The 25,939-nt window shown below is 41.2% G+C and overlaps 1 protein-coding gene across 3 annotated transcripts in view; it reads right to left on the reverse strand.

Annotated features, from left to right (window-relative positions):
- The window catches only part of ncs1b (neuronal calcium sensor 1b), a 57,679-nt gene that overhangs the window by 6,481 nt on the left and 25,259 nt on the right, over positions 1 to 25,939 (reverse strand). For all 3 annotated transcript variants that reach the window (XM_077224483.1, XM_077224481.1, XM_077224482.1), the window contains exons 5-6: positions 7,560 to 7,698; positions 2,948 to 3,026 (exon numbers count right to left, since the gene is read on the reverse strand). In XM_077224483.1, the coding sequence (XP_077080598.1) occupies positions 2,948 to 3,026; positions 7,560 to 7,698 (218 nt within the window). The remainder of the gene's footprint in view (positions 1 to 2,947; positions 3,027 to 7,559; positions 7,699 to 25,939) is intronic.

Below are 25,939 nucleotides of genomic sequence, written 5' to 3' on the forward strand. Positions count from 1 at the left end.
TGGTAGATAAGAGATGCATGATGAGATACTTTAATAAACATGACACAAAGAATAATCACGCTAACCACCCTAAAACATGATGAGAACCAACAGAGGTCTGAACAAAAAAGGGAGTACTTATTCACAGAGAACTAAACAAGACACAGGTGGGATTAATCAGTAACCTATGTAACAAACAGGGAGAATTTAGTAACTATGGAAATGGGAACTAAACTGAAAGGAAACAAAGGAACATAGAACAAAATACAATGAAACATAACACAACCATGACAATATGACAAAAAAAATGATATGATAAAGAATTTATAATAAAAAAACTGCTCCTGCACATTTGTTTGGAAAAGCCACTTGGTTTAATATTTTATTTAATGAAATGAAGTCAGGGGTGCTGTTAGAAATTTCTGGCCCTATGAAAGAATATGAGGTTGGGCCCCCTACCGCACCAATTCTATTAATAAAATCGATCCCTGGGGGCCCTAAAAGTGTGTGGGCCCTTAGAATCATTCTAACTTTTCCCCCCTTAGCGGCGCCCCTGCATGAAGTGCATGGATTTTTTAAGTGGAACTTAAAGTCCCTGTAAAGGAAATGTAAAAAAAAATCTAAACACATTATAAATGTTAGAAATGTATTGCTAAAACATATTACAAAGACTGTGAACTGTGAAGTACTGAATTGTGGAGTTAGACCGTTAAACAGTTTTTCACCATTGCTATTTTCCGGATTTTTTGGGCGGGTCTAAAACGGGGCTCGATGACACACTGGAGCCCCTGAGCTCCTGGGGCCAGTTGCACCAACAGGGCTTACGCCTGGTCTTAACTCAGCATTCTAAGTCCGACCTAATAGTTACGACTGTTGCACCATCCAGGCTTCAGTCCTCTTCTCGCTAAGACCGGGCATAAATCTTACGCCTAGTCAGTAGCAGGCGTAAAGTCAAAATCTAGGCATATACTAGCGTTAATAGGCCTATCCGTTTTCCGACAGATAATGTTTCTATAGTAACCACTAAAAGCAAGTGATTGTTCATTGAATCGTTAAAAATGATTTGTTAAAAACGGTCAAAAAATCTTCCTGTCTGTTGCATGGAGACTCTGCTACAGTTTCATTTTGAAATTCTCGTCAGCAAAATAAAGGGGAAAAAAACAATATTCACAATTGTGTCTAAAAAGTAACTCACAATGTTAACTCATTGTTAATTTAACTGTTGTATAAAATAAATATCACATTTGCAATTGTGCACATGAAAACGGCCCTTTTAATAACATATGATATAAATATAAGACAAAAAAACTTATTTTGGGACATACCTATAACTGCAGTGACACATCACGCAGTGAAAACAAGCACGAGAGACAAATGTGATGTCAGCTCGCAGTGCCTCGTCCATAGTTAAAACAATGATTACAATATCATCATAGACGATACATTACGCACACTCCTAAGCACATAAAGAATGAACTTACAATTGAACTGACATTTATTACCAACGTTCTTCTACCTCACCTCTCGCGTGCAGGAGACAGACGTAATGCTGCCGCGAATGAAGCGAATTGTCACGTGCTGAATGTACAGCTCTATTAACTGAATACTATTTTAACCCCTTAACTGTCACATTAAAAATGAAAGTTTCAATTATTAGCTGAAAGTCCTTTCCTTTTTCTTGATCCTCAATTGATATGGCTACAAGTTAACCAAACAGCGGAAGATAGTTTACAACGTAACCCCAGCAACGCATGCTGCTAGGCAACCGTGGCCATTCACAGGAACGCGCATTGCTAAAACCAGGCGTAGTTAAGCCTAGGCTTAAGTTTGGTTGGTGCAACCGACGTTAGGTCAACTCTAAAGACTGGTCTTAACTAAGACCTACTTAGCAGTTAGGACCAGGCTTAGTAAAGCCCTGTTGGTGCAACTGGCTCCTGGACACGCCCCTACTTGATGACGCACTAGAGCCACTGAGGCTGGCCGCTCCACTAACAACAATATAAATAGAGCACATTCACATCAGTTTGCCGCGGCTCAATCGCGAGTTACTGTCAGTACTATTATAGTTACTACAGCGTACAGTTTGCTAGTTATGTCTTCGTCACGGAAATGCGTACTACCTGGATGCGATCATGTACAAAACAGATCGGTGTCCTTATTTAAATTTCCTAAAAACGATCACATCAAGAAGAGGTGGATTAATTTTGTGAAGAGCCACCTTGATGGAGAGCTGAGGATCACCGCCAAAACCCGCCTCTGTAGTGATTATTTTACACGGGATAGTTTTATAAACCTTCGTCGGACACAACTGGGATTCACTGATAATCCGCTGTTACTGGTGAATGGGGCCGAACCGACTATCTCCCACCTCGGCCTTCATCCTCCTCGGCCTTCATCCTCCCGTCGCGCCGACAGCTGGTGCCATCATTGGCAGTGCGTGGCCACCAATGAGTGTAAGTTTGTGTGCTTATGTTATAACGTTAATTAACCTAATAAGCTGCTAGGAGCATCCATTCCGGCTGTAGCGGGTGACAGTTGAGTGTGGCAGGCAACGGCAGCTTTATCACGAGTGGGCGTGGTTTCAGCGCAGCCAGTGGACACGCCCCCAGCGTTTTAGAGCAGAGACTACTGCTCATTTTTTCAAGATTTTGATAGCTTATTTTATGTACTTGCCGGCTTTCTTTATAATTCAAATTTTGCTGGGTGGCTAATAACACATTTTTCTGTGATATGACAAACTCAGAACACATACTTAATTTTGACTTTACAGGGACTTTAAGTGTCCAAATATGTTTTAGGGACACTGTATTATCTAGAGAGATAAATTAATGTATTAAATTCATTACAGGGATTTAGTATTTTAAGACTGCTTCCTGTTTTATGACACATCTCACAAAGGTATTTCACAGCTTCTGTCGTTGACTGATTATCGCTTGAATGGTCTTTTATTAATCAAATACTTGCTTACAGCGGAGCTTTTCATCCAAGGTCCCACGTGAGGTCACAGACAGGGCCTGAATGAACTCTGAGAACTCAATCCGTCCATCCTGTGGAGAAAAAAAAGAAAAAATTTTCATTGCCCTGTCATCATGGTGTCCAAAACCACAGTTTACACAATTCGATTTTACTTTGTTCAACTTTGTTGAAATTTGTTTCTAAAAATAAGCCATTAATACATTTGGTAACACTTTATAATAAGGTTCCATTTACATTCCAACCTAAATTAATTATATTAGTTAACATAAACTAACAATTAACAATACTTCTAAGTCATTTATTAATCTTAATTAATGTTAATTCCAACATTTACTAATACATTATTAAAATCAAAAGTTCCTGTTAATATCATTTAATGAACCTGAGATAACATGAACTAGTTAATAAAAATAGTGTTCATTGTTAATGTTAACAAAGATGAATAAATATTGTAACAAATGTATTGCTCATTAGTTAATGCATTAACTAATATGACCTTACTGTAAACTTTTACCATACACGTTGTGTGCACTAACATTAGATTATACATTATTAACTAACAATGAACAATTAAAGAACAAATGCTTGTTCATGGTTTATTCATGATATCTAATGCACAGCTAATTTTAAAGTGTAGAACCTTATTGTAAAAAGTGTTACCCAGAAGCCTTTGTTGATTGGCAGATTAAAATGGGCCAGTGGACTGCTATTCCTATCTCACCCCCTGCTCTTCCTTGGGGCTACAGGCTGGCACCACTAGCCATTAAAAGATGGAGTCTGCTGCCAAATATCCAGCAGACACGTTATGACACATTTTCTGATTCGTCTATTGAAACCTCTCTAGTCTAGTGCAAGAGAGGTAAATTAATGCAGTTTCATGTAATTTAGTATACAGGTTTAAAATCTTCCAAAATAATTATTAAAACCTCAAGGAATGAAAACGCTCAACTTGCTTGTTCAAACCTTACTTTATTGTGTGAATTATTATTCACGCCTAGGCACTGTGTGTTTTGTCATCTTCACTTCAGATCCAGTGGGCTTAAGGAATCTCTGAAGAGGCACTAACAATGACAGACAGCATTTAGTTCCTATGAATAAAATTGTCAAATAAAAGCCTTGTTCTACTGGTAAGCTTTCACTCCCAGGCGACCCTGCCTGATTTGCAGTTGTTTATCTATTTTTGCAATATATTATTTCAGACTGTGACAGTGTCTCATTTCATAAGAAGCACAACTTCGTTTTCTACTATAAAGCAGTTCTCAGTGTGTTCATTTTTTCACTCGCGGACGTTTCACTTAACACTTAACAGTTTCTCCAAACGAAGTTCGATTTGGCCTGATTTTGTTCGAAATGAAGTCGCATCGGTTCGTTCTTCGATTTTTCTTGACGTATATTGGGGCCTTAACTACTAACTACCAGTTATAAACAAGATTTCAACTTGATAACATGTATCAACCGTCCTCCATCTTATTTCACATTTTTGTCTGGGAATTAAACATTAAAAAGAAAACTTTGTTTTCCAAGATAAACAATAATAGATAATAAACAAGAGAAGATTAAGATTTTAAAAATAATTGTAAAAATATAATAATAATAGACTATAAATTAATTTTGAAATTGCTATCCTTGTTTGATCCTCATATCCTCGCTGATGGAATATGAAGCTTACTGAATTCCTCAGTATTACCTCAATTTATTTTTCACTTCTACCTTATGAGTTTTCCAGTCCCTGCTATAGAGCTGAGTCTAACATGCAGTGTTAAGTTTCAGTCAAATACAGCCTTGAGGGCCAAAGGTTCAGTTTTTGTCTCACCAGACCACAGAATCTCATTAAACCAAATTGCTGCATTTCCTGTACGCCTCAGGCAAACTCTAGGTGACTCAACTTTCTTGCCCACCTTCCATTTGTGAACTGTATTTGCTTCCATTGTCTCACACAGTCTTTTAGGGAGAACAATAACAATAGTTAATGTCCTACAATGCTTCCACTATTCCGAGCACTACATTTTGGAGGAAGGCCATTTATTCCATCTTTTATCTCACTTTAAATGATGGCTTTCATTGTGCTCTGAGTTGTATACCACAACTTAAAACAGTATTACTTATACACGTACAGACTTGCATTTTATATGATCTGCCTGAAATGTTATATGGTCATAATGGTTTAGTGTTTCCTTGAAACTGTACAGAGTTGGGATCAAGTCAAGTTTATTGTTTCCAGCAATATACAAGGTGTTGAGGTTTGGCTCCTCATTATGGCCCCAACAGCCCCTGCTGGTAAATGCTGAAACTACACAATTTGCATACATCACAAATACTTATAATAATTTATCTTATAGCCTAGTAGATATTTAACCAGGATAGGATTTATTTTGGAGGGCTCTCAAAAGTGTGAAATTGTCTTATATTTTTCCCTGTGTTTTATCTTTCATTGATATGAAGTGGACTGGGAGGAGTTATCTTTCCTCAGATTATGTAGATCAGATCCTTATTCTTATCAATGTTAAAAACAATTGTGCGGTTTAATATTTTTGTGGAAACAATGATACATTTTTTCAGGATTCTTTGATGAATAGAAAGCTATAAAAATTTGAAAGAAAAATCTACATTATCAACATATTTACAGTCACTTTTAATACATGTAATCCATCCTTGCAGAATAAAAGTAATAATAATTACTTAAAAAACATTCTTACCCAAACTTTTGAATAATAGTGTAAGCAGTTAAATAATTAAGACAAGAGAGCTGAAAAAGTATTTATCATGTCAATCTGATAAGTTAAACAAATAGACATGAATTATTTTCTATTTCTACATTTTTACATCGTACAGCTGTAACATAATAAAATGTTAAAAAAGTGAACGTACATGTAATATCATAGAATAAGATTGGTAACTTGTAGAAACACACACTCAAATATACAAAACTCAAGCTGTAGTCGAACTGTTGGAGCACTAATTTGCAGAAAGCGAAAATTGTGATGTCTGGGTTTTGCCTCTTTGACCTCTGTTCTACAGTCAGACTACTGAGTCTGTTCTGTAAGACATTACTGGAACTCTTAACAAGCTCAGACTGATGCCATCTCCATAACACTGACAATGAGCCGGTGGTTGAAAAAGTGAACCTGAGGTGAAATGCATTGCAGAATAGTGCAGATTACTAGAAAAGAGAAAAGGCCAGGGCTAATGTGTCTCACTAACAACAGCGGTACCATTCAAAACCTATAAATAAACTTTAAGGACTTGTTTGACTGTGTGACTGTGTGTGTGATCTCTAAAAGTTGTTTTGCTGCCAGATGACTCTTATCTGACTGGGCTAACTGGCTTCTAATCACATTACAGATTGCACAGATAGCAAAACGAGGCTATTTAATAAATAATTTATAGTGGGAACCAAGCACAATTCCCAAGAGAGTGGGAATAATTAAACTTTCACCTCCCATCCATATTCATACCTGCTCTGTTGCAAAGCCTGTTGTCTTTCGCTGTCTGCTGCCTTCTTAGACAGCATCCTAACAGTCAAGGAACCTAATAAGTGACTGATGTAGAACACTCTACATAGACATTGACTGCAGATATTGCTCTGCATTAGAGACTCACTTTGCCACTGATTGCAATAGTGAGGCAACAGGAATGATGTGAAACTTATTATACAAATAAAATTAAGCAAAACATTTGAATACTAATTTTATATTGTTATATTATTATGTAATATTAATAATAATTCAATTCATTAATTAGGATTTTTTTTGTATTCAATATTTTAAACAATATTTATATATTAATAAATTAATTATGAGTATGTTTATAATAAATATTTCTCTTATTTAATTAGCAGAATTAGTTTAAAATCGGGTATCTAGAAAGCAGCGTTAAGTTGCCTGTTTTAAAACAGAGCACCGGTTTCATTTTTCACATAAACGTACACCTATCTTACACTTAACACATATCTTTTTTCCTAGCTCATACTCAGAAACACACCTAAAAATGACACTAACATCAGAGCAGAGAGATGGTTCACTCTCACAAGCACCATCCAGTCATAAACCACTTTTAGATTTTTCTTTGTCTTTTTCACATGGTCGACTCATGTCAGTCTTTTGATCACTACTGGAACTGTGAAAGTATGCGTGTATGGAAGTCTGTAAAAAAAGGCATTTATGCAGCAACATAGTTATCTGACGTCATTAATAATTGTTCATTATGTTCATAATACGGTGCATTATTGCTGTGAAGTGCAAACAAATGCTTTTCCATCCAGAATGTTAATTTTTATCAGCAAGAAATTATACTGTTTAAATTACTTTTCTCTTTTATTTACATATTTATCATTATTTTTTTTAAAAAATTGTTGATGTTGGCAATAATCTAATTTGTGTTCAGATTAGTTTAATAACTTTGCTGAGTTATGTAGTTCATTAGGGCATCTATCAGCAGAAAGATACTATTCACCAAAAAAACAAACAGAAAAAATGAACCCATGACCTTTAGAGATAAAATCACTGTCTGTTTGAACAGGACATAAGAAAAAGACAGAGAAAGAGAGAATGTCTCCAAACCCTAAAGAAAAATCTGTTGTGCAAGAACAGAGATGTGCACTTCACCTTGTTCTCGTCAAAAACATTGAAGACAAATGAGGCGAACTTGGTGGGATCGCCAAAGGGGAAGAACTGTTTGTAGATCTTCTGGAAACCTGCAGCATCAAGCTGACCACTCGGGCAGTCTTTTATGAAGCCCTTGTACCTGGATGAGGAAAAACAAAATATTATATTTTCATACGCTGTCTTTGATATCTCTTATATGTTATGATATCGAGGCACTCATGAAAAGTGGGCAAGAAAGAGAAGACTGATAAACAGTATGTGAGAACAGCACCTCACTGATCATGCCCATGTAATCTGCCTCCTGCTTCAGGAGATCTCTAAAGTCTGTTCTCTTTCTGACAGTTAGAAATAATTTATGGCTAGATCTGTCAGCTTCTTGAATTCCGCAGTGACTTGAGAATGAAACTTTCACAAAATTACAGGTATAACACTGATGTCTCCTGTCTACTGGGGCGAACCTTGTTTTCAAGGAGCATTTTCCTATATACTGTGTATATATATATATATATATATATATATATATATATATATATATATATATATATATACACACATACAAAATTGTGTTATTATTTTATTTTTATTGAAAGGAACTAATATTTTAATTCAGCAACGATGCATTAATCTGATCAAAACTGACAAAACATTTAAAATGTTACAAAAATACTTCTATTTCAAATGCTCTTTGTTCTTTTGAACATTCTATTAATCAAAGCATCCTGAAACAAAAATGCATTACAGTTTCCACAAAAATATTCAGCAGCACTTCAAAACGGATTTAAAAAAAATAATATTTTTTGAGCAACAAATCAGCAAACTGGAATTATTTCTGAAGGATCATATGAAACTGAAGACTGGAGTAATGATGCTGAAAATACAGCTCTGCCATCACAGGAATAAAAAAAATCTATCTATCTATCTATCTATCTATCTATCTATCTATCTTTTTTAATTATTATTATTTTAAATAATTGTAATAATATTTCACATTATTGCTGTTCTTACTGTATTTTGTTCAAATAAATGCTGCCATGGGCATAAGAGACTTATTTCAAAAACATTAAAAAAAGTTTTGTTTGAGTAATGTATCTTAGTTTAAGGATGTTTACATATTTTAAATGGAAAACAAGACAAACTAACTAAGAATATGATTATTTTTCCGTGAAAAAAATTGGAAAAGAAAATAAATTTTCATTTCCCTTTTCAAGATTTTTTAAGATAATCTGTGTAGGACTGGTAAACTGCATTTCAGGGTACAACAGACTTGCACTTTGAATTATTTAGCTCTCATAAATGCACACCTTCCAAACAAGCTGTAATTCACCCAAGTAGAACGTTAGTGCAGCTTAGCTTATTTTATACCATGGTCTGGGTGAATACTCGATTCTGATTGGCTGCAGGGTGTCCGTTAAAAAGTGATAGAGGACACCTAGTAAAGTAGTTCTGGTGAAACTGCCTGTTTACCATTCGAAATTAATAAATAAATGCGCTGCCTACAACAGCTGTGAGTAACCATAGCAACATGCAGTCAAAGTATCCGTTAACAATTTGCTCTATCAAAACAAACATCTAACGTTAGTTAGATATTACATAGCCTACTAATACAACAATGAGCGACTTCGTTATTTCTTTTAACATTTATGGAGAATATGACAACTTTGACGACTGGGATGCTGCTGAAGAAAGAAAAAATTTAAATAAAACGGAGAAACGACACAAAGAGACAACACCGGGAGAATTGAATCAAATAGAAGACGAAAAAGATGAGATCAACACGAAAAAAAATTCGAAATGGGCAGTAAATACACTCAGAGACTTTATTGTTCAAAAATAAATGGACTCCAGCTTTGAAAATTACACAGCTGCTGCTCTGTTTTTGTTGTTTGATTAATAGTTTTATGTGTAATAAAAAATAACTATGCCTACCTTTGTGTTTCATGAAAAACAAATGCATTTTTGAACCTGAAGGGTTCTACAAGCTGAGCGGACTATAAATATCTCCGGTTGCTAAATAAACCGTCAGGCAAGTTATTATTTATTATTTGTAAAAACTAGATTTAGCCTAATTAAAATATAAACTAATGTCTTAAACATGTTTTATTTGACAAGTGACCATGGTATAAGCGGGTTAATGCCCTCCGAGGTGTCCATTGTCAGGTTTTAATGGACTTCGGCGGAGGCAAACGACCTCCGCTGCGCGTCGGCCGGTTCACACCTCGCCGTCGTCAATTAAAACCTGACAATGGACACCTCGGAGGGCATTAACCCTTACATAGAATGTGAATTCATGCTGTTATGTGACGTGAACGTAAAGAGATGCAGGGAAAATTCTAATTGAGATTCAGTGTGGTAAAAGTTATAAGTTACCAAACGCTCTTTATCACTCTCTCTCTACTCAGTTTGTCAGTTTTTCTCTCCCTTTCCTAATGATAAGTGTCAGGAACTTCCTTCTTGTAGGAAAGAAGTCTCTACTAACATGAGAGCAGGACAAGCGGAAGACCATATGGGTCTGTTTGCATAGCTGTTTTGGTTTGGACTAATACCAATTTTGGCTCCAGACTCTCAGTACTAAAATCACAGTACCACACAACTAATAAAAAGCCTTAAACAAACGATGAAATAGTCAAATAGGACTACAGCTGGTCTCTGTGCCAGGCCTACTGTAAAGTGCCTCTAAAACATGCCAACAGACTGCTAAGACAAGCAGGAAAACCAAATCTCAAGGGACATTCACACAACACTCATTCCATTGACTTTCATGCATGCCGAAGGCAGGAGACAGGAAACACAAGCTCGAGCAAATTTCACTGTGCTCCAAAGTTTGATGAACGCTGACTTGCAAATTCGTATCACGTGAAGATGTAGGATTTGCAGTCATGTTAACATAGAAATATACACATTACATAGAAATCTGTATGATAAAAGTCTACTGTGACTGCGGCTTTAGGCTGATTTAATCGGTTTGTTTTTTTAATAGGAGTTTTTAACACCACCTCTGTGCATATAGGTACATTAGGTAGTATTTCGGTCTAATAAAACTTACTGCCACTGCAGCAGACTCTTCAATCTCTTAAAGTCGCAATGTAACGGATGTAGCAGAAGATCATTTGTTCTGTACTGACATATATCCAAAAAAATTTGGATTATTAAAAAAGATCATAATCATTGGTTTTAGATGGTGTTTAAGGACTAATCTGGAGAAGTCCAGACTTCTCATTTAAGTACAGCATTTATGTGTACCAGAGAAAGATTTTGTATAGAACCACACAACCAGTCAAAAATATTTTCTGCCACATGCTCGCACAAGTATCTCGCAGAGGGTCATTGGTCTGTATAGCCTCCTGTGGCTTTATGACGCCATCCTCTCGCCACATGCAGAGCAATGCCAACTGTGTAATGTCTCAGCAATTGCCCCATTAAACCACACTGGTCAGGAAAAAACACTCAGTCAAGCATAGTCGGATGATTCACAAATCGATTTGGGCTATTTTTAAAGCTTCAAGAAAACAGAAATGAGAAAATGTTCTCTGTAAGTATGATTCATGCTTTATCCATTCATTGGCAAAGGGGTCTGTAGGTGGTTTGGGAGGGGACTATTGCGCTCTGTCAGTGAGCCCTGAACAACCTGCCACCTCTCAACACACACACACACACACACACACACACACACACACACACACACACACACACACACACACACACACACACACACACACACACACAGAGAGAGACAGTGTATTAAGAATGCACAGAGTGAGCACAGAGCAAACGAGAAGGGTAACAGCATTTCGTTCTCGTTAATCCAACTTGATTGGCGCTTAATTTGAGGGAGCCGCTGTTGTCAAAGCAACGCCTGGTATTTTTTGAAAAGCGAGGAATGCAAAGCACTTACAGTACACTTTGAATATGATGTGCATAAATGCAGCATCTAGTTAAAAAAAAAAATCACATTTCAAATGAAAACAAATTTGCCCCCAAACATTGGCTTCCATTTAGACAGGATAATGAACTGTAGGAATCTTACATATCAGTGTCTAAAAGGCACTTTCTAATTTCTAAGAAAAGCCATCTCCTTCCCTAATTACACATTATTGAACTGTCTGTAAAAGTCCCACTTTCGACTACTATGAATGTCAGCCTACAATATCAGTCCAGACGGTCTGGATCACTGATGTAAAATCAATAAGTATATGCCATTTCCCTGCTGATAAGACCAATGTGTTCCGAGCTTAGGTTTTTTTATGGTTTGGTGCAGGTCTAACTAGCAATATCAAATAAGGTTTGATGTCAGTTGGCGTTGTGGTTTGCATAATCATATTTGATGTAGTCTGGTTATATGATAATGAATAAAGGCTTAGGCCTAAATTTTTAATGTTTTGTGTCCCATAATTGACTTCTGATGTATGGAAAAAATAGCTGAAAAATTCTTCAAAATCAAAATTTATATATTTCTTTGTGTTCCACAGAGTAAACATGAGAGTGAGTAAATAATAACATATTTTTTTGAATCAACTACCCTACTCCTCTCCTTGGATCATTTAATCAGGTGTTCTTATGAGTGGTCTAAGAGCTTGCTTCAAATGTTCACTCTTGAAATGGGAATACACACAAAGATATTGACTATATTCAAGGAGTTGTTGTGGTTGTAATAAAAATAGTAACAAATATACTATATATATACAAATCTTGTCAAAAAAAATTAAAACATCTGGCACAGTCAAGAACAAACACATGCACAAATGAAGACATGACACTATAGAACATCTCCAACAGTCTCTCTCTTTCTCTCTCTCACTCACACACACACACACACACTCACACACACAGAGACACACACACACACACACACACACACACACACACACACACACACACACACACACACACACACACACACACACACACACACACACACACACACACACACACACACACACACACACACACACACACACACCTAAAAAGGTCAATTTCCATCTTCAACAGAGTTGGCCATTTCTAAAATCTCTTGCCATGCCTCACACAGCTGCACTGATGGTGGCTCACTCAATCGTCATCACTTCTGAACCTCTCTGGCTCGTAATGGAAAGAGAAACGCTAAAGGAATCTGAATGCACCTGTGTTCACTGGAAGTTACAGTACGCATTGATTTAATCAGGGCTTTATATGATGACAGCGTATCATTTTTGTAACTTGTTTGAGTTCTTCTCCGCTTACAGTTTTTCCTCAATCATTTTTGCTAAATTCTCAAATAAAAAAAAAAAAAAATAAAAAAAGTTCAGATCTATAAACTGGCATTTTGTGCAGTATAATTAGCAGTCAATAGTCCAAAAAACGACATTTTTATATAACACTCATTCCAGGGTTGACTGCCATGGTGAAAAAACATCTAAACATTTTGGTACGGCTCACACAATGACAAACAACATTTCTTTTTAGTGGCATTGGCCAATTTACTAACACAATAATTAGGTTATGAAGTTTAATTTTTTGGTGTGAGTTACTAAATTTTGCAGAGGTGCAATAGAGTTGTGATGTCCCATTAATCAGCTGTGACAACTGTACTTAAAGTTTAGTGTTAAGACAAAATGAGCCAAAGCATTTGAGAAAAACTGTGACATGACATCCTGCACCCTGCATCAACATCCGTGTTCACCCTGGAACAATATTGCTTTCAAACTCATATAATTAATAATAAAATAATCATTTGTTACATTTAATAAGCGCTTTTCTGGGTACTCAAAGTACTTAACATGGAAGGGGGAATCTCCTCAACCACGTCCACCACCAATGTGCAGCATCACCTGGATGATGCGAAGGCAGCCATATTGTGCCAGAACGCCCCCCACACACCAGCTTACCGGTGGAGAGGAGACAGTGATGAAGCCAATCAGTATATGGGGATGACTAGGAGGCAATGATGGATAGAGGCCAAGGGGCAAATTTGGCCAGGATGTCGAGGTTACACTCCTACTCTTTTTTGAAGGACAGCCTAGGATTTTTAATGACCACAGAGAGTCAGGACCTCGGTTTAACGTCTCATCCAAACAACGGTGCTCTTTTGACAGTATAGTGTCCCTGTCACTATACTGGGATGTTAGGACCCACAAAGACTACAGGGTGAGCGCCCCCTGCTGGCCTCACTAACACCTCTTCCAACAGCAACCTGGTTTTCTCAGGAGGTCTCCCATCCAGGTTCTAACCAGGCTCAGCCCTGCTTAGCTTCCAGTCTTGGGCTACAGGGTAATATGGCTGCTGGCATATGACTTTTGTGGTATCAGTCAGGAGTTATTAAGCAGAGAAACACATAAAACAGGGGTAGTGAACTTCATCCATCTTGTTTACTCTTCCCTTCCGTTCTCACACACATTACGTCGTCATTAGTACAGTTCAGACTTCCTTTTCAAAATAGTAGTCCACAATAGAATTTAAAAGACAACAACTTTCTAGAATAATTGTATTGGTAGCTCTTTTCCATGTCATTTAAATGGAAACTGAAGCTTTAAGCTTTACAATGGACACAAACGTTTTCTTAAGTCATACAATAAGACTAAAAATTAAGCCATTGCTAACTGAAAATGTTGACACCCATCTCAGGAGTTGATGGAAGCAGTAGCAATGTTTAATTTGTGAGCAAAATGCGAGTCAACTCTTTTGAACTGATCTGCTGCTAAAGATCACAAAACCAATCTTAATGATTTATTTCACAAACTGAACTGAATAGATTCAAATCTCAAACTCATTGATTTGGTTGCAGATCCAGTCCTCTTACTGGAGGGGGAAATTATATGTGAATAATGACTTAAATTTCAGTCTATTCCCCACATAAAGCTATCATGTGACCTTTTGTGTGAGTTTTATTGTTTAGCAAGCCTGTTGATAAAAGCTTCGCCAACTTACGGCACTTCAGCTCCGCCAACCATTAAACAGCACTTCGGTAGATTGCAGTATATTCAAATACAGACTTTCATTTTGAGTCCATTAGCTCTCTTGCAGGGGAAGACAAATGACTAAATTAATCGCTCAGATGTTTTCAGTTGTTTTCAGTTGTTTCTCCCAAGGCTGTTGGTTAACTTATGCACAAACATTAATTCAGCCACTGGACTATTAGCCGCAAGGCAATAGTTGGATAATCAATACACATTAAGCGCATATAAAAAACGGCCATTTATATATAGCGAGTGGAACTCCTGGTTATTACTGGGAATTTTATTTCTGTATGAATTACCAGCGACAGAATGTCTAGGACAATAAGAGGACAATAAATGCTGTAGCCTATACCGAAGAGAATCCAATCTGCCAGGCTAATGTCATAGTTCTCTAATTCAGTTTGAGATCAGGGAGGAATATGGTCATGACAGTTTCATTACATTTCAGCTCTGAGATTGAAAGACGAAGATTAAAAAAAAAAATTTGCCTCAAACATGCCTGACCATCACATGAATATTGCTAACTGGTTCAAAACCGCCAGTTCCACATGCTTTATCCAACTCCTAGAGGTAAACACACTGTTCCCTTTCGAGAGGTCTCTCCTATTGCGTAAGTAGCTTACGCTATGGGAAAACTCCTTTTCTCGAGAATATTGAAGTCTTTATGTAAAACGCATTGCAGCTGCACAGCTGACAGCAATGAACGAAGGAAGCTCGGTCATTGGCTGTGCTGCGGCAACTTGCTCGAACCAATGACGGGGCGACTCTGAATGCGCGACCAATGAGCGCGCTTCGCGCCCGCGCGCGTCACAGCCCGCCAAGATGGGCGTGGCCAAGAGCTATTTATTGGGCGCCCCGTCATGAGAGTTCTTTAGATTTAATCTCCTTCAGCGAACACCTACTTCGCTGGATCCTCCGGATTATTGAAGCCTTCGCCGCCGTCAAAAAGCATACCAGCGGGATTGCTACGAGGACGTCGGCACCTTCAGCCGCCTTCGAACGCCATCCTACTGAGCCATCCGGCGTGCCACACACGCAAGTATCTTTACATCTGTTCGCCCCGCGACACTTGTAAAAGAGCAATTTTCTGAGGCGTTGTTTCAAATGCCTTCCTGCGCGTCGTGCAGAGACCTTCTCCCGGACGGGGATCGTCACATCATCTGCGCTCGCTGCCTGGGCCGGGACCACGCAGAAGCTGCTTTGACCAAGGGCGGATGGCCGGAATGTGATGACCTGGGTCTCTTCGCACTGCGGGCTCGCCTCGCTGCTTTCGCCGTGAGCGAGCCCATCGCCACCACCCCTCTGTTTGAGCCGCGCACTAAGAAAAAGCGCCGCTCACAGAGGCTTCCTGAACCGGAGCTCAGTGACGTCACGCCGAGCCAGTCTCCGCGTGCTTCACCGCCGCTCTTACCTTCCCCACCGCCGGTTCAGTTCACCCAGCCGGACCCACACCCCTCTAGCAGAGCGGTGTGCCTTGTGACTTTCGGCGCGTCCGAGGACGATGGGGGAATGGATGACAGCTTGTCCATCGACGTTGCATCGGACGACTGGCCGGGCTCCACTCTCGACCCCGCCCCGTCGACGCTAGCTAGCACGAGCGGGGGCTCCACCATGGATATGGAGATTATCCGCGTCCTCTCGAAGGCCGTAGAGGACCTCGGGCTCGATTGGTCTTCTCCCGAAGAACCAACCCGAAGCCGACTGGATGAGTGGTTTCTGCAGGGGCGCCAGCAGGCCCCTCGGCAAAGGCCTTCTCCCTTCTTCCCGGAGGTTAATGACGAACTCACCAAGTCATGGAAAGCCCCCCACTCTGCGCGTCTGAAGCCTTCTTTTTCTTCGTCGCTCTCCTCTGTGGACGGCGCGAAGGAAAGAGGCTACGAGGGAACGCCGCCCCTCGAGGAGGCCGTGTCCAATCATCTCTGCCCGCCCTCCACCACCGGATGGAAAGCCAAAGCTTCCCACCCCTCAAAGCCCTGCCGCACTACTTCTGCTCTCGCCGGTCGCGCCTACGCCGCCGCCGGCCAAGCTGCATCAGCGCTTCACTTAATGGCGGTACTTCAAGTGTTCCAAGCTAAGCTTCTCCGCTCTATGGACGAGTCTGGCCCCGAACCCGAAGCCTTTAAGGACCTACGCAGCGCAACTGATATAGCTCTGCGAGCCACGAAGGCCACCGCCCAGTCTATTGGCCGTGCCATGGCTAATTTGACTGTTCTCGAGCGCCATCTGTGGCTGACTCTGACGGAGATGAAGGACGCGGATAAGGCGCCGTTTCTCGACGCGCCTATCTCCACCAGCGGGCTGTTTGGACCGGCGGTTAAAGGTTCGCCGAACGCTTCACTGAGGCCCAGAGCGCTTCACAAGCTATGCGCCATTTCCTGCCCAAGCGCTCCAGCTCATCGCAGAGCAGACAGAGACCGCCACAGCCGCAGCGGGCACTCAGCAGCTGACGAAAGTGAGAAAGGAGTGTTCACAGGTTCTACGCACCGAGGTGCGCAAACTAATAGAAAAGGGCGCTGTGGAAACTGTTCCCCCCTCTATGAGCGAGGCAGGTTTTTACAGCCGCTATTTTCTCGTCCCGAAAAAGGATGGTGGTCTCCGCCCCATCCTAGATCTCAGACACCTGAACAAAGCACTAATGATTCGCTCGTTCAGAATGTTAACAACCAAGCATATCCTCGCGCAAGTACGCCCAGGAGATTGGTTTCTCTCAGTGGATCTGAAAGATGCTTACTTTCACATTCCAATAGCGCCTCATCACAGGCCGTTTCTGAGATTCGCTTTCGAGGGACAGTCTTACCAGTACACAGTACTTCCGTTCGGCCTGTCCTTGGCTCCCCGTACATTCACGAAATGTATGGACGCAGCACTTTCCCCCTTGAGACGAAGGGGAGTGCGAATACTGAATTATCTCGACGATTGGCTGGTCCTAGCACAATCAGAGAGTCAGTTAATAACACACAGATCTTGGATTATCAGCCATTTAGAATGCCTGGGTCTAAGAATCAATTTTGCAAAAAGCATACTATCTCCCAGCCAGAGGATTTCTTTCCTGGGAATAGTTCTAGACTCGATGCAAATGACAGCGCGTCTCTCATCAGAGCGCGCGCTCACCATCCGGCGCCTTGCAACATCATTCAGGGTGGGCGCGCGCGCCCCCGTCAAGCGGTTTCAGAGGATGCTCGGTCTCATGGCCTCAGCATCGGCCGTACTCCAGCTAGGATTGTTGCATATGCGCCCTCTCCAACGCTGGCTCAAGAGCCGCGTCCCTACTCACGCGTGGCGTTCGGGCCACTTTTTAATCAGAGCGAACCACGGCTGTATAAAAGCCCTGACGCACTGGAAAGCCGCCGACTGGTACCAGTCAGGCGTGAGTCTGGGTGTGAACACAAGGAGAAAGATGATAACGACAGATGCCTCCAAAATAGGTTGGGGGGGCCCTTTACGAGGGCAGGCCTGTCTCCGGCTTTTGGTCAAACCCGGAGAAGCGCCTACACATAAACTGTCTGGAGATGAAAGCGGTCGCTTTGGCTCTCAGAGCCCTGCTTCCACATCTAAAAAACGAACACGTCCTGGTCCGAACGGACAACATGACGGTAGTATCGTACATAAATCGCCAGGGTGGACTCAGGTCGAGCTCCATGCATTCAATGGCCAGGAGACTCATTTTATGGTCCCAGCACAACTTGCGCTCGCTGAGAGCAGCGCATGTGCCAGGCGCCCTGAACCAGGGGGCAGACATGCTATCCAGAGACAAGATTCTCCCAGGAGAATGGGCTCTCAACCCGCTGACGATTCAATGGTTATGGAAAACCTTTGGCAAAGCGGAGATCGACCTCTTCGCCTCCAAGGAGAACGCGCACTGCTGTCTTTTCTTCACGAAGAGCACAGACGCGCTCGCCCAGAGCTGGCCGAGCCGCCCCTTATATGCCTTTCCCCCGATCGCGATGCTGCCACAGGTCATCAGTCGGGTCAGAGAGGAGAAAAACGCAGTGCTTCTGATAGCCCCACTCTGGAAGAACCAAACATGGTTTCCAGATCTGATGCAAATGCAATCTGCACCACGGCCGATTCCACTGAGGCCAGACCTCCTCAGTCAGGCCAGCGGGATGATATTTCATCCCCGCCCCGATCTGTGGGCCCTTCACGCATGGCCCCTCAACGCGTTCTCAGGAACCTCAGGAGCGGAGCGCTAAAAACCATCGCTGAGGCGCGGGCGCCCTCCACGAGACGCTTATATGCCCAGAAATGGAAAGTGTTCAGTGACTGGTGTAATGCCAAGGGCCTGAACCCTGAGACATGTGAGATTACGAACGTACTCGCTTTTCTACAAGGGCTTCTGGAGGCGGGCCGCACCCCCTCCACGCTCAAAGTATATGTGGCGGCCATCACAGCGTCACACAACCCTGTTATGGAACGTCTATTGGGAAGAAACGATCTAATTATTCGTTTCCTAAGGGGCGCTAGGAGGATGAACCCTTCACGCCCCCCCTCAGTGCCGATCTGGGACCTAGCAACTGTCCTAGACGCTCTTAAAGGGCCCCCGTTCGAACCACTCCGAACCGTGCACCTTAAACAGCTCTCGCTCAAGACTGCGCTCTTGCTGGCACTCGCCTCGGTCAAGAGAGTGGGCGACCTGCACGCGCTTTCGACAAGCGCTGCCTGCCTAGAATTCGGACCTAACGACTGCAGGGTCGTCCTTAGACCGAAACATGGTTATATTCCTAAAGTGCTCACCACTCCCTTCAGAGCACAGGTTATCTCCCTAACTGCGCCATCGTCTCCAGCAGACGAAAACGACGCTAATCTACTCTGCCCCGTTAGGGCTCTCAGAGTGTATTTGGAGCGTTCTGCCCTATTCAGACAGACAGAACAACTGTTTGTATGCTTTGGCGGCCGTACGAAAGGTTCCGCCGTTTCAAAGCAGAGAATCTCTCACTGGATAGTTGAGGCTATAGCGCTGGCTTATGAAGGTAAGGGACTTCAATGCCCATGGGGAATCAAAGTTCACTCCACCAGGAGTGTGGCTTCTTCCTGGGCATGGTCGAGCGGGATACCGATCGAGGATATTTGTGCGGTGGCAGGCTGGGCCTCACCGTCCACATTTATCAGGTTCTACAACCTACAGGTCCCGACATTGCATTCCAATGTACTATCAGCATGATACTAGTTGAACTACGAGTTCGTATCTAGATTATGTATGTGCTTGTGTCACACTGAGCGCCTTCTAGCTGCTCTGTATTTTTCCCACATATAAAGCTCGCCTCTGCCGGCTAGTTGGATGATAACTTTGCTTTTCAGCTCAGGCACCTGCCTCTGGCTATCATAAGGAGAAGTTCAGCACGCACGGCGTTTTGCATGGTGTTCCCATAGCGTAAGCTACTTACGCAATAGGAGAGACCTCTCGAAAGGGAACTACTCGGTTACTAACGTAACCTCGGTTCCCTGAGAGGAGGGAACGAGTATTGCGTAAGCTGCCGTGCTTGTGCTTGGTTAGTTCGCTTCAGTCGTTTTAACCTAAAGAACTCTCATTACGGGGCGCCCAATAAATAGCTCTTGGCCACGCCCATCTTGGCGGGCTCTGACGCGCGCGGGCGCGAAGCGCGCTCATTGGTCGCGCATTCAGAGTCGCCCCGTCATTGGTTCGAGCAAGTTGCCGCAGCACAGCCAATGACCGAGCTTCCTTCGTTCATTGCTGTCAGCTGTGCAGCTGCAATGCGTTTTACATAAAGACTTCAATATTCTCGAGAAAAGGAGTTTTCCCATAGCGTAAGCTACTTACGCAATACTCGTTCCCTCCTCTCAGGGAACCGAGGTTACGTTAGTAACCGAGTCGTTTTTAGCAATAAACTTAAGAGGGCACCTTAATAGCAATTTATCCAAGACCAGAATTGTATAATCTGCTTTGTTTTGTGTGAAATAACTTGTATTCATTACTTTTGAACTGACAGAATTTCTGATACACATTTTCAGATTTTTTTTTTTTTTTTTTTACAGTTTTTCTGTCCAATTAGTTACATACATTATGGTGCCATTATTCAAACACTATACTACGTTTTTATTGTGTGTGTGTGTGTGTGTGTGTGTCAATATTTTATATAATTCATTTCAGAATTAATTTCAGACTCCAATTTTATATGACGATCCGGGGGTTTCTTCCTAGGGGTGGATCAGAATAACCAATATAAAATCAAAACAGTCATGTGAAAAAGTCAGTACACCCACTTTGAATTCTACTGTTTTACGTTTCAGGACATACAAAAAAAACCATCTGGTCCTTAGTAGGTCTTAAAATTAGGTAAATACAACATCAGATGAATAACAACACACGACATATTACACAGTGTAATTTTTATATTTAACAAAAACTAGGCCATAATGGAGAAGCCATGTGTGACAAATTAAGAACACTCTTACTGACTCCATTGGAATTAAGAGGGTAAGTAGAAGTCAGACAATGCTAATCAAATGCTTTTGTCTGATTAATTGATCATCAGCAAATGTGATCATCTCTATTAAGGCGAGACACGGCAGGCAAAAACATCGATTTTTTATGCAGTGGTCAGTTTTGAGATTTTGGGCTAGTTTACTTCTTCAATGTGTGTTCTTTCAAACTGCTATAAAGAAAACATTGAAAATATACATTAAGATGTTTATTTTATTACATTTTGTTTACTTGCGCCAGTAAGTTTCTCCCGAATTCACCAAGAAGTTAGCATTCTAACGCGACATGCAGCGCTCCGTCTGTTTACTGAAGTCTGTCATGACCGGTATCGTTGGAAAGCTCTGGGTCTCATGCACAACGCTGTGTAACCCATATATGGGCATTTCCTTTCTATCAGTAACCAATCATGAATGTCCAAAGGGGGATTTAAAGCTAATGACGAAATCTCATTGGCTACTGCTGGTTTCTGCTAACGTGATTCGCTCAGACGCATCACGTGGTGTACTCTGACACTTCCGTGTTTAGCTTGCCGCGAGACTTTCGAAAATGCCGCTAACACCGCAAATCTCAAGGAAAAAAAACGGCAATTGCGCTTTGCAAGATGTGGAAAGGGAAAGCAATCAGATGGGTTAGGTGAAAAAACACCAGGAAGCAGCACATCTGCCCGTAAGCTGACGTTGGGAAACCGGGGTGGGTTTAATGACAGTGCCGCTGACTGTGGGACACAGCAGTGGCTGATTATGCATGTCGCACGTCTGAACGAATTAATAAATGATCTCTTGTGCCCTAATTGTGCTGCATCAAGTCTATTTATTAACATTGATCCAGTGAACCATGGATTTTGTAGCAGTTTGCTTCTAGAGTGCAGTAATTGCAAAGGGGAGAACGTGTATAGGCGAAGCATCTACACATCCACACGGCTGCAAAGCGAAACGAGAGGTGATGTCGCTTTTGACGTGAACGTCCGCATGGTGCTTTTAGCCCATGAATTAGGGATGGGATATGCAGCACTGAGGAAGGTCAGCAAGGTGTTGGGGATCCCTTCCCTTCACCTGAAAACATACCAGAGGCATGACAAGAGAGTCACAGGTAGGCTTTCGAAATAGGGATAGGACAGGGATGTTGATTTTGGAGGTCTAATGACCTGTTACATTTATCATAGTGTTGTTGTAACAGTGAACATATTTTATTGGATGGAACACACACACACACACACACACACACACACACACACACACACGCACGCACGCACACGCATACATACACATACACATTAACAGTAGGCTGCATCACATACACGCACAATTATGAATCTGTTATAATAGTATAACATAGGATGGCCTTATTCTTTAGTCATTTACTGTTTGCTTGTCCAATTGGCTGCTATGACTGCATGGTCTACTCCCTGGTCCTTTCAAAAAAAAATTTGCCACTCAAATGTACTGTTTCAATAAACTCAACAAAAAAGGAACAGTTCTTGACACAACATGCATTTTAATCTTAGTGGCGGAAATTGAGAGAGGACTGGAGTCACTGCACAAGACTAGGGAGCAGATCAGACAGGCCTATGCAGACGTTGATCCAGAGTTGGCAGAGTTGCTGAGGGAGGATGCTGATGCTGTAATTAACATTGGTGTCTCTTTTGATGGCACCTGGCAAAAAAGAGGCTTCACTTCCCATTATGGCATTGGTGTTTGTATCGACATTCTTACAGGACTTGTCATTGACTTTGAGGTCTTATCCTCTTACTGTCATGCTTGTGTCCTAAAGCAAAGTGCCAAGAATGAAGGGAAGATCACTGTGGAGGAATTTGACAGCTGGAGGGAGACGCACACTGACTGTGCAAAGAATTTCACAGGGTCTAGTAAGGCAATGGAGCAAGAGGCAGCAAAGAGGATGTGGGCTAGATCAGTCAGTCGCCACCAGCTGCGGTACACTGAGATGCTCTCAGATGGGGATAGCTCTGCTTTTAAGGAAGTACTGTCACTAAACCCATACCCTGGGCATGAGATTGTAAAGCTGGAATGTATAAACCATGCTCACAAGCGAATGGGCACAGCGCTCAGAAAATTTAGTGGCGAACGCAAATTGGGAGGCAAGGGTTTGGGGAAACTGACTGCAAAGAAATGCAAAACACTGCAAAATTATTACAGGGGGGCAATTTTGAATAACCAGGGGTCACTGGAAACAATGAAAGCAGAGATATGGGCAGGCCTTCTCCACTGCATGTCAACAAATGAAACACCATTACATACTAGGTGCAATCCATCTTGGTGTTGGTATCGGAGGGCAGAAGACAAAAATGAGACCCCCGAAAGCCACACACGACATACTGCAAACTACCTATCCCACGAGGTGGGCCAGAAACTTCTCCCCATTTATCACCGCATGTCAAGTGATAGCTTGCTGCAAAGAATGCAGCATGGTGGCACACAAAATGCAAATGAGTGCCTCAATTCTGTGATATGGGCCCGCTGCCCAAAAACAGTTTTTGTAGGCAAGAACAGGGTCGAGGCAGCGGCAAGCATGGCCATCTCCACTTTTAATGAGGGTGCCTCAGCTATGCTTAATGTGATGGCAAACTTATGGCTGGAGAGCACACTTATTACAGTGAACACCATCAAGCAGGCAGACCTGCTCAGGGTGTCCAAAGCAAACGCCATTCAGTCCGCAAGTGCAAAACGCAAACGAAAACTTGTGAGCACAGACAAGAAAGTGAAAAGGCACCAGCAAGAGATGTCAGAGGGACCTACATATGGTGCTGGAATGGATCATTAGACTTTAGAAAGCTGTGACAGCTACTGTTGGTATTGTTCTGTGTCCATAACTGTCCAGCGTGGGTTTTGTCGGCAACTTTGTGCATGATACACCAATGTTAATTAATTGAGTTACTGCCGTTGTAGGCCTTATATGCATGCCATGTTATTAAATAATCAGTTTTCATGAGCTTGAAATATTATATATTATTATTACTAAGGGCCTGAGCATTTATTCTGTTTTTGAAAAATGTTTTCCAATAGAAATGTATTAAATTCCCCTATTTAAATCTTTAAATGCCGTTTTCTCAAAATGAGTTTTTTGTCATTCTCCAGTAGAAACTTCTCAGCCTGTGTAGCACCTATGTACACCAAACTTTCCAGTTATACACTTAGCAGTATTCTGGAGATATTTTCAGAGGGATTTGTTAATAAATCATTCCTGGCCTGATTTATGTGACATTTTAATAAAAAAAATAAGGCGAAAATCGATTTTTTAAGGCTATGAACAGTATATTTTGATTTCCTATGTAATGAAAGTATATATCCTGAAATCCCTCTGAAATTTTGTTTTCATCTTGTGTGTAAACAAAATGAAAAAAGAATTTTGCACCTGGCTTTATCATATGTTCAGATCTATCTACCGAAAATATATGCAAAATCGCGCATATTTAATGAGATAATGCCTAATTTGCATAATCAAACATAAAAAATTTTAAAACTTGTAATACATTTTTTTTATATACTTATGCAAGTAATCAACTGAGGAGGTTTCATGGTGATATCTATTATTTAAAAATTTTACCCTATTCACCTGTAGTGTCTCGCCTTAAAGCAGAAGTTCTGGCAGTTTGCTGGTCAAGAGCATTCAGGTGTGTGTTAACACAATACCAATAAGGAAATACGAAGGATCTAAGAAAAGCCATTGTTGCTGTCCATCAATCTGGAAAGTGTTAAAATGCCATTTTCAACTTTCCAGGATTGGATATCCCAGCAAATTCACCCCAAGGTCAGACTGTGCACTATTCAGAGAAGTCACAAGAAACTAAAACTTTTATTCAGCAAGGATACATTAAATTGATCAAAACTGAAAGAAAAGTCATATAGATATAATATAAGTTATAGTAGATATATAGTAGACATAGTTATAATAGAATAATATTTCAAACAAATGCTTTTCTTTTGAACTTTCTATTCACCAAAGACTTGTATCACGAAAATGTATCGTGTTTTCTACAAAAATATTAAGCAGGACAACTGCATAATGATAATGCAACATTGATAATAATAAAAGCTTATAAATTACATTTTTAAATAGATTAATACAGAAAACTGTAATTATTTATTTTAAAGGGTAACTAAACCCTAAAACAACTTTTTTTAGTTAATGATCTGTAAGACTGGGGCTTTTATAATGCTGTTCATTGAATCGAGTAAATTCTTTGACATTTGGGTATGAAGTGTTTTAATTCTACAATATATGATGTAAAAACGTCTGAGTGCTGCCCTCGTCATGTTGAACGGTGGCTACTGCAGTTGAATTTTCCTACTGGATGTTGTGGTACTGCGTGACGTAAGCAGGCACCAGCTCACCACGTACTTGCCTACAGAGAGACGAGGGTCTCAGGTTCACGCCCAAAGACCCCCCACCCCCCCCACGCACCTTCAGTTCTGTGTTACTTTAACGACATCATTCATCCTCAGGAAGGATCCTTAAAGGAATGATGGGTACTGAAAAGGCAACGGTACAGAACTCTGATAGGCGGAGAGAGATCTTACACTCAGGAAAATCCAAAAGCACCTAAGCTCACGTCCCACTGCAGCCTCATATCTACGTCATTCCTCTCTGGTTTTAAGTCTACCAGCACCGGCAGCAGAAATGAGTCAACAATTTAGCCTGGCAAACACCCAGGGACACACAGTGCCATGGGCTGGACTGACCTTGGGCATGCCAGCAAAAGTGCCAGCACTTGGACTCTGTGACAGACTGACGTTAAGTGAGGTGTGCCAAACTACACACTCCTGCACGCTGACATTTGGGTAAATTAATGGAAGGACGGACTGTAAAGTTACTGTCAAATGTGCGTTTCAAAGGGTAGACACTGAGATTTTTCCCATGGGAAGCACAATTACCAAATGATGAGAGGAAATACAAAATGATGCTGTGATGGCCAAAGCAGATGGAGAAATAAAAGCATGATGTACCGAGTGTGCTAAAAAAGACAATAGAGGGAGGAGGGGAGAGGAGAGGAG

This window comes from Siphateles boraxobius, unplaced genomic scaffold (genome assembly GCF_051911475.1).
Source record: "Siphateles boraxobius isolate OS27281-9 unplaced genomic scaffold, OSU_SipBor_1 9, whole genome shotgun sequence".
Taxonomy (NCBI): Eukaryota; Metazoa; Chordata; class Actinopteri; order Cypriniformes; family Leuciscidae; genus Siphateles; species Siphateles boraxobius.